General features: G+C 37.3%; 1 protein-coding gene and 1 long non-coding RNA gene across 2 annotated transcripts; one reads left to right on the forward strand and one right to left on the reverse strand.

The window, feature by feature from the left end:
* Positions 1 to 590: 590 nt before the first annotated feature.
* On the reverse strand, positions 591 to 2716 carry LOC107935720 (uncharacterized). The gene is made up of 2 exons (XM_016868338.1): positions 2295 to 2716; positions 591 to 2181 (listed from the first exon to the last, which is right to left on the reverse strand). The coding sequence occupies exons 1-2, from the start codon at positions 2714 to 2716 to the stop codon at positions 591 to 593; spliced, it is 2013 nt and encodes a 670-aa protein (XP_016723827.1).
* A 5863-nt stretch (positions 2717 to 8579) lies between these two features.
* Positions 8580 to 9719, forward strand: LOC107935717 (uncharacterized). Its single transcript, XR_001694247.2, has 2 exons — positions 8580 to 9165; positions 9429 to 9719. It is a non-coding gene; the product is annotated as an uncharacterized lncRNA (long non-coding RNA).
* Positions 9720 to 10200: the final 481 nt, after the last annotated feature.

The following is a 10200-nucleotide window of genomic DNA, read 5'->3' on the forward strand; positions in this document are numbered from 1 at the left end:
GAATGCCCGAATAACAAAAGAATCCGAAAGTAATCATTTGTATAATATGATTATGAATGAAATGGAAAGAATGAAATAATATCTGCTCAAAATGATAATAACTGTGCATTTTATTGAAATAACGTTTTTGAACATAAGCCTATTTCACAAAAGATTCTTATTACTCCTAGGCCTAGAGCAATAAGTGTGTTTTGGACATTACTCTGAGTCAGCTCTAAAAACTACAGGAATCTCTTCCGCAGTCCAGTTATCCAGAACACTTCCAGGTATGTAGGGGCGAATGCCCAAAAAATTTTCTCCTCCAGCCCCTTCATCGTATGTGGCATTGATGTTTAAGTTTTCCAACTTTTATTCTATGGATTTCTGTCTTGACGTGCCCTGCTCAGGATAAATGATTCCTTCAGACACAAAAGTTTTCGATATATGGGGGAATATCATTGGCTCCCATTTGATTTCCTCCCCCTTCAACCGTGCTCTCCTTTTTTCTTGTTTCTTTTTCAGCTCTTTTTTTTCCTTTGTCTCACATCTGGCTTAAATCCTAAGCCGAAGCGGTCTCTCTTGTCCTTCAATACTGGCGTTTCAACCATTCCTTAGAGATGTCTCTCGAGTTCTCTTCTCGGTAGAGCTCCTTTTCCAACCATCAACTGTAGACTCATCCTTGTAGTTTTGGATAATTTTGGCGTCAGAATCTTGCTCCCCTCAGTAATGAATGTTGCATTAACAAATTCCAAAGACCAAAATGAGCATTCGATTGCTTCGTCATTTGTCTCCAAATAGGGTGCATCACTGCTTACAGCTACAATGATATCTTCTTCAGCATTTATCGTTATCAACCGCCCCTCTAATACTAACTTCAGCTTCTGATGCAACGATGAAGGCACTACCCCAACTGAATGTATCCAGGGCCTCCCCAATAAGCAATTGTATGAAGGCTTAATATCCATCACCAGGAAATCCACCTCATATGTGTTTGGCCTGATTAGAAGAGGTATCTCAATTCTGCCCATCACCCTTCTCTCTGTGCCATCGAATGCCCTCACTATATTTTGGCACTCTTTCATGTGAGAGTTGTCTACAAGTAATCTGTTTAGTGTGGACAATGGTCGGACATTCAAGGCCAATCCGTTGTCAATCAGTACTCCTGGTAGCGTATGCCCCTTACAACGCGTGGTGATGTGTAAAGCTTTAGTCGACCCCATGCCACTGGGTGGTATCTCATCGTTATTGAAGAAGATAAAGTTATCGACACTTATGTTGCTAACCAAGCGGTCTAGCTTGTTGACGGAGATATCATTGGCAACATATGTTTCATTCAAAACTTTCATCAGCGTGTTGCGATGGACTTCCGAACTTAAGAGTAAGGCCAGCACCGAGATACAAGCTGGTTGTCTGCGTAGCTGTTCCACAACACTGTACTCACTGTGCTTTAGAAATTTTAAAAACTCTTTAGCCTCATCTTCGTTAACTGGCTCATTAACAAGAAGTTCAGATTTGGCCACTTTTTCCTTCTTCTGTTCGACCACTATAGCTTTTCCTTTTGAGGGTTCTGCTTTCTCGCTTGCTGAATCGTAACATCTCCCACTATACGTATAAGAGCCCATATATTGGTCCTCTTTTGAAGCATCAACCAGGCTCTCTTTTCCTAGGATCGTCACGTTACAGTCGTAATTCCATAGGACCCTCTTACTGTCTTTATAGGGGAAGACTGCAGGTATTTGGATTATGACCTTCAGTGGCATTTGCACTCCCGCTTCATTATTTTTGGGTCGTGATATGATAACCACGGGGTAGTTAATTGTTTGGTTCTGCATCGTCGATTTTCCCTCTGATGCGCATATATCTCCCTCTCTGGGGTTTTCAATTTCTTCATAAAACTTCATTTCTCTATTGTTTATCATGTTCTGCACCAGGGCTCTGAACTCCACACACTCTTGAATTTCATGCCCTACCTCGTTGTGGAACTCACAGTAGTTCCTCTCTTCTTCAGATTCTTCTCTTGAATCCAACACGATCAACCCTCTCTTGACCATCTCCTTCCACATCCGTCTCAATGGGGTCCTGACTTCTGCAACCTCATATTTGATCCTCTTGCTTTCACCTTCGTTTATCCCATTTACTCCTTGGTCGGTATGATTGAGGAGTGGGTTTCCTGCTACATTGGGTACGGCTAGGTCGTCAAACCTTATAATACCCATTTTAATAAATCTTTCAACTAGTTTTTGAACGCGGTGTAGTTTTCGATCTAATGCCCGATGATTCCTGCATGGTATTCACATTGGGCATTTATGTCATACCATTTGGGAAACAGGGGTTGCAGTGACTTCAGGTAGAAAGGGGACACTACATGAGCATTGAATAGGTTCTGGTACAACTCCCTATATGTCATAGGTATAGGCGTAAACTGTAGTCTTTCTGTGTTCGTCCTCGCGCTGGATTCTTGCCTCACAGTGCTATGTTGATTGGTGGTCACCGTCTTTGGTTGGTTTACAGTGAGTGACTTGGACTGACCCTTGCTAAATGTGCTCGTGTTGTTCACTTCATTATCTCTTTTCCTTGGGGCCGATCTTTTGGTACTTTCCTCTACTTCTATTTTGCCGCTCCTCACAACATTTTCAATCATTTCACTTGTCATCACTATGTCTAAGAAGCTTTTGGTGGCACTTTCCAACATATGAGTGATAAAAGGAGCCTTCAAAGTGTTGATAAAGAGCATCATAGTTTTTTTCTAAAAGCGGCGGCTAAACTTGTATGGCCCATCTTTGCGCATACTATCTGAAATTTTCATTCAGTTTCTTCTCCATATTCTGGAGAGTAATCCTGTCAGGAGTCATATTCGTCACATGACTATACTGTTTCATAAAGGCTTGAGCTAGGTCTTTCCATGAGTTAATCTTAGCGCGGCTTAATTGGTTATACCATTTGGATGCCGCCCCAACCAGATTGTCCTGGAAGCAGTAAATCAATAGCTGGTCATTGTTGACGTATCCAGTCATTTGCCTGCAAAACATAGTAGTATGAGCTCCAAGGCAGCTCATTCCATTGTACTTCTCAAATTCAGGCATTTTGAACTTGTGGGAAAGGACTAAATTTGAGACCAAAATCAAGTCCTTAGCATTAATTCCGTGACGATTATCAGCACCTTCCATCACCTTGAATTTTTCCTTCAGCCATTTACACCGTTCCTCTAATTGCTTCTGTGATTCCATCCTTGCCTTTTCTTCTTCTGCAACTTCATCCAAATCAGGAACAAGCGAATAATTCGAGTTATTAACAGGGTTAGAGCCTGAGTCAATTTGGAAATTCATCGGTATCGAAGCTCCGACCTGAATCTACTGAGGTCTAATTGTAACAAATGGTCTTTGTAGATTAATCTCAGGTTGTGTCGGTACATGTGTCAGAGTAAAGCCAAGAGGATATTGAGGGTCTTTATTATTTTCTCCAACATTGTCTATAGGACCCTTTCCCTTATTCATTCTTCCCATCAGCAATTGGGACAATTGACTCATCATCTCTCTTTGGGATTCCATCATTTGCTCTTTCATCTCTTGCTGAATCTTGGCTAGCTGCTCTTGCATCTGCGTCTACATTTGCTCCTGCATGTCCTTTTGCATTTGCTCCAATTTTTCTAGTCTTTTGTCCATTGACTTGGTCTTTTTCCTTGTGCCGTAGGGGTGCGTACTTGGTTGGTTTTTGTTGGTTTCCAGATTACTGAAATAATTTTTTAATTAATTAGAATCTTTTTATGGCCTTTAATGCATATGATGTAATGTAATGCAAATGCATGAATGCAAAGGAGGCATCAATTTTGATTCAATTCCATTTAGAAAACTTTACTAGAAAATAAAATTCTTTACATAAAATTGAGTTACAAATAAAACTTCGCCCTAATGCTCAGAGCCTTAATTTTCCTAAGCAACGAGGCTAGCTCCTACCCCCGATCTGACTCCAGCTCGTACTTCACGCTCAGTATGTCCACTCGTACCGCTAAAGCTTACAAATATTCAGCTACCTCCCGAATCTGGGTTATGGCTTCCCCCATAATGTAATCCTTGTTCCTGACTTGGTCTTGCGCATGGTGAAGCTGTTCCTTCCAACGTTCCTCACTTGCTTTGAAAAACTGGATCTGCATCTCACAGCTTTGTAGTGACGCTTCTAATTCTTCTACTTTTCCTTTCATTTCTTCCATCTTACTCAAGCTTGCCTTTAACTCCATTATGGTATTACAGCTTCGGTACTGATGAAAAGACTTCTCAAGTTCTGCCACTCTAGCCCTTAATTCACCTCGTTCATTTCTGCTTTCTGACAGACTCTTCTCAAAATTCTCATTTCCTGCCTGAGCCTCTCGAAATTTCCTTTCCCATCGGTCGGGTTTGGTTTTTTCCTCTTGAATTTCATGGCGCCATTGTTCTAAAGTTTTGCCTAACCCAGCAGTCTTCATAGATAGGCGTAACTTCTTATAATCGTCTTCAAACTGTCTAGATCATCTTCGGCCTTACTTTTCCCTGTTGTCCACTTCTCAGCCTCTGACCTCTGAACGTCTACATCTAATATCAGATGCATCTTTTCTTCCTCCAATTGTTCGATCTTTTTCCCAAGCTCAGAACTATTCTTATCGAAGTCTTGCTTTATAATTTCCAACTCTGACGGGGCAACTTGTAATTGTTCCTCCATTGGTCGGGTGGTTTCTACACTTGGTCTAGGAATATTATCATTGACCCCCTTCCTAAACCATCCATTTTATTCAGGCGTCACCATGGAACTGACAACTAGCCTCTTCATCTAGCAAGTTTGCTTCCGAGCATCAGATAATTCCCGAACTTTCCTCTTATAGTGGTCACCTTTATAGGAGAATTCACATTGAGCAAGCCCGTAAGTCGTGGGTACAAACTACCTCAATTTGTATTGCCTTAATACAAGCAATGGAGTATACCCAATAGCTCTTCAAATTCCTAACAACGGTACCCAATCAAAGTTCCCACATCGATACAGGATTTCATCAGGAACCATCCAATAAGCTCTCCACTCTATATCCCTCTCCTTGAGGTTTTAGAGGATTTCCATCCACTTCTCCTCTGAGATATCCTCTCTCCTTTGTATGATTGCCTCCTTCTTTAATAGGGAATAGCCTTCAGAAAAGACCCGGTAAGAAACCTTGTCTACTTTCCAAAAATACCCATGAAACCACACCATCAACAGCTGTGCACATTCAATAAACCGCCCCTCGCCCGTCTTCTGACACATGCTCAAGGATCTGAACGTCTCAGCCAATATTGCAGATACATGTGTGATTCCCTTCTCAAAACGATCGAATAAGTCAGTGACTACCTCATCCACGTGCCTTAAAGCCTTAGGAAAAATTACCAATCCATAGATGCTTAAGGCAAAGATATCGACCCTCTTTCTTTCATCTGGATGTGTTAAAACCAAATCTCGCAAATTCTCCCAAGGGATACATTTACTATCTCCCTTTTGTTGAATCCGAGCAGTGACCCAAGGCTCGCTCATCCCTGAAATATTCATCAATTTCGTTGCGAAAGTTTGACCATTAAAAACCTTGGCATAAGCTTTGCTAACTTGCACTTTTGGACACCTGAGCAGGGTAGTATATTCCTCCACAGTAGGCACTAAATCCACTTCCCTAAAAGTGAAACACTTGTAAGCAGAATTCCAAAATTGAACCATAACTCTGAACAGATGCTTGTCCACCTTAATATCTAGCAAGTAAGATATATCACCATAGCTTTGATAAAACAACTGTTTGGTTCATTCATCCCAAAGAGCCTATATATCTCTCAACTCTTGCAACTCATTCTGTGTTACATTAATGCGAGTGAATTCCTGCAATTCTAATGTATATCCTTCTGCCAAGCTATCCCCTTTCTCTGATTGTAACTTCTTTGACCATGCGCGGACGGCTGCATTATCCTCAACTTTATTAAGAAATTCATTCTCCATGTCAAACTTTCTAACTTAGTAATCGAATACGAATCAACACCTTCTTTAGTATGCAATGTCATGCAAAACACAATCAAAACAAAACACAAGTTAGTATCAAATATAAGTAATAAGATACAAGCAAAAACCAAAATAATCAGAGCACAGATATGGGCAACTACTAAGGCTTAACACAGCTCTATCTAAGGGTAGCTTTTAATGTTCACTATATGTGGTTCGGCTCTAGAGAGAAGGTACCTGAACCAGCAGATTCATCAATCCTTACCCATTATAGGCTCATATGGATCGAGTTCGATTCAGGGGAATACATTTCCTTATGACCATGCAGAGATGAAAATCTCACAAAATCATAGGTACGGATGTACTCCAAAAGCAATCCACTAGCCCATGCGGAGGTGAAAACCTCACGAAAGCATAGTTTCTTATTTCCACTTAGAAGGTGTGACCACAACGGTCATGTGATGCAATGCAATATTATTCTACGAGACCCGAACCATAACGATCATACAATCAGATGCAATCGAAAGAATCATGATTTTCAAAACAAATTTTTAATTTTTTGACAGAAGGATAGAAAATAATCAATTTTATGGCTTGACTCTCTTGTCCGTTTCCCCAGTGGAGTCGCCAAGCTGTCGAAACCATCCTTTTTATTTGAAAGAAAAAACAGAAATCGACTTTTTGAAAACAGATCGCAGAGTCACCACCAATCTTTTATTTAGGTGTGATTGGATCATCTAATAAAACACTTTGTTTTATTTAAATTGATTTTGGCCTACGTAAATTTGAAAAAACGGGTTCGGGAGCCGGTTACATATAAGGAAGGATTAGCACCCTCACTACGCTCAAAACTGGTACCAAATTGATTAAATGCTGCCCTTAGGTCTAAGATTTAGAGCTATTTTTTTGAAATATGATTCCTTTCAAAACATTCGAATGGCTTAAGTTGGTCGTCAAAATTCTCTTGTTTCAAAGTTATATAACGTCACATCCAGCACGATAGGACACGATCCTTTATACCCTCGAAAACACGATAAATTTTGACTTCCAAATGTTTATATGTTGAAAATTACAAAAAGGGTGCCCAATTATTTAGTCCAATGAAAAACCGAAACCCAGCACAGTATGGCACGATTCCTCGAATTTCTAGACATTGAACATTGCCTCGTTTTAGAATTTAGAAAATATAAGTACAATTCTAAAGGAATATTCGATAATTTTGAACAAACAGGAAATTGCAACCCAGCACGATAGGGCACGATTCCCTGAATTTCCAAACATCGAACATTGCCTTCATTTTAAGGAATTTTCAAAGTACGGATGAAAATTCAAAGGAATATTTGATTATTTCGACAAACAGAAAATCGAAACCCAGCACGGTTGGGCACGATTCCTCGAGTTCCCAAACATCAACTATTACCTTTGTTTTAGTGAATCTTCAAATAAACAGTTGTAGAACTAGCTCAAAACGTATCAATTTTACTTGAAATAGGATGGAATAATTAATTAATTTTTTTTAAAAAAAGTTGAAAATTATAATGAAACATTTGTAGACTAAAGGAAAAAATAAAAATATGGGGTAACATGCACTCATAAAATACAATGCCAATTAACCAACTAATAATTAACAAATTAACAAAACCAATAATTAAGTATAACTAATCTAAGACAAATATAATCGAACTTCTAAGCATGGATAGAGAACAACAATACGACAAATATACATGAAATAATACAAAAACGACTAACCCATGAGATACCAAACAACTCCTAAAGAATGATGCATTGATGAGCAAATAACACGTATTAGGACTTGAAATAATCTATAAGAAAAATAAAGAACACATATATAATTTTTTTTTAAAAAAAATTGATGTTGCAAAACGAAAACATTTAAATCAAAAATATTTGTTTAAAAGTGACAATATATACACACGATGAAGGGGAATTTAAATAATATATGAAATATGAAAGAATAATAAAATGTAATCTTAGGAAATAAATTATGCACAAAATAGATTTACAAACATATACATATATGGATTAAGAAATAATTAGTTGTGAAAAGAGCATGTATTTAATAATGTATTTAAGATTAAATTAATTTTATTAGAAATTATATATAGTAGATTTAAGATCATACTTATATATACAAAGAAAACTATATGTTTAAAATATATGGATTTAATAATGTATATAGATCAAATATATGTACCAATATATATAAGTATAAAAATAATTTAAACAATATATAAAACATGTATACGAAACATATTAAAATAACAAAAATATATGTTAAAATATATGGATAGAATCAAAAACCATTATATGTATGAAATAACATAACATTAATAATATACGTGCACTAAAATTAACTTTATTACAAATATTATATATATACCAATGTAAAAAAAATTATATATAAAAAATAATTTACAAAATGTGAAAATGATATGACATAAACAAATTTGCAATAATAAAAAATTTCACCAAGGTAATTGAAAATGTAAAAATAAGCTAACAAGAGTAAAAAAAACTATAAAATAGAGAGACTTAATTAGAATTAAATTAAAACAAAAGAGATAATTTGAGAATAAAATGATAATGATAAAAAGGGGCCAACATGCAATGCGCGCGAATGCACAGGGAGCTAGACTGGAAATATACCAGTTCCCAAAGTGCAGCGTTGAAACGAGGGCCAAATTACAAACACGCACAAATTACAGTACCAAATTTAAAAACAAAATAAAACAAACAGAGAGTAATTGAACACCTGTGCGAAGAGGAAGGATTAATAGCGCAAATAACCCTCATAGGCCCAAGACGCGCGGATCTGGACGATCAAGGTCGGGTCACCGGGTCACAGCTCTTAAACGGTGCCGTTTTGAAGCTATAGGAATTGGCCTAAAACGACGTCGTTTCCTACGTTTTATAAAAACCAAAATTTAAAGAAACCCTAAGCTGATACTTAGCCATTTGAAAAGAGAACAAAACAGACTTAAGACCTTTCCTCTCCTTTCCCATTCGGCCGAATTAGAAGAAACCTTTAGGCTACCGTTTGGCCTCCACGTCTAGCCGACGGTTATCATGCGAAAGCCTAATTTGGCTCCGTCCAACCGCAAATCCAAGGTTTCATTCCAAAGTTTCAAAGTCCTCGTCTAAACTTCGATTACAACGAAGTAGCTAGGATTCGAAGGAGCCGATATGAAGGTAAATCTCTTTTCCTTACTCTTTTTTTTTTAACGAATATCGATCATGAAGAAAGCAAAAAAGAAAAATGAATGAGACGTTAGACTTAAATCAATCACCTTTTCGATTTGTGATTTCTGCTTTTTCTATTAATCTCTTTGTTGTATGTGTGTAACCTTATAGATAATTCCTTTTTGGGCGTTATAGTCGAAGAAAAAAATGATAAAAAAATAAAAATACAATATTTTCTTTTTGTTTTGCTGTGCGTTCGTCCCTTTTTACAGGTACGGGGTGTGCGTGGCACGTGTACGGGGGCTGTGTGCTGGCGTACGGAGGCGTGGGCGTGGCTGCTGAAGTGCTGGAGAGTACAGAGGCATGGTGGTCTGGCTGCGGCGTGAGGGGGAGAAACCCTAGGTTTCTGGTGTTTTAATTTTTTGGGCCTATCGGGCTTGTATTTTTGGGTCTAGGTTTTAGATTTTAAATTTGGGTTAGGGTTGGTTGTTGGGCTTGTTTGGGCCTTGGGTTATGTAATTGGACATTTAATGGACTATTTAAAAATTGGATTTTTTTATTTATTATTTTGGCTTTGATGTGGACCCGGGCAAATTGGCCCGTTTACAAATCCAATATTTGCCAACATTTGAAGCTAAAATCTCAACATAGAGAGAAATCGTTACTAAAACTCTTTAATTTGATATTTTTAATTTTTGAATTTTTTAAATTTCTATTAACACAATCCAAAATTTAATAGCAAAACTCACATTATATATTCATTAAAAATATTTGAATAAAATATCATCATAAAATGCGAAGCAAGCCAATTTTTAAAAATTGACTTTAGAAAATTATAAAATATCTACATAAAATGCCAATCAAGTCAATTTATCTAAATTAAATTCCAACCAACCATTTTTTAATGAATATTTTAGTTTTCTATTAGCAAAATCCAAAATTGACCGATAAAAAGCCTACTAAGTATAAAACTACACAACTAGCCAATCAATGTTGTTATTTTTATCACGTAAGTGTAATCCTTTTTTTTATTTTAGTCATTGA

The sequence above is a fragment of the Gossypium hirsutum genome, chromosome A04 (genome assembly GCF_007990345.1).
Source record: "Gossypium hirsutum isolate 1008001.06 chromosome A04, Gossypium_hirsutum_v2.1, whole genome shotgun sequence".
In the NCBI taxonomy this organism is placed as follows: Eukaryota; Viridiplantae; Streptophyta; class Magnoliopsida; order Malvales; family Malvaceae; genus Gossypium; species Gossypium hirsutum.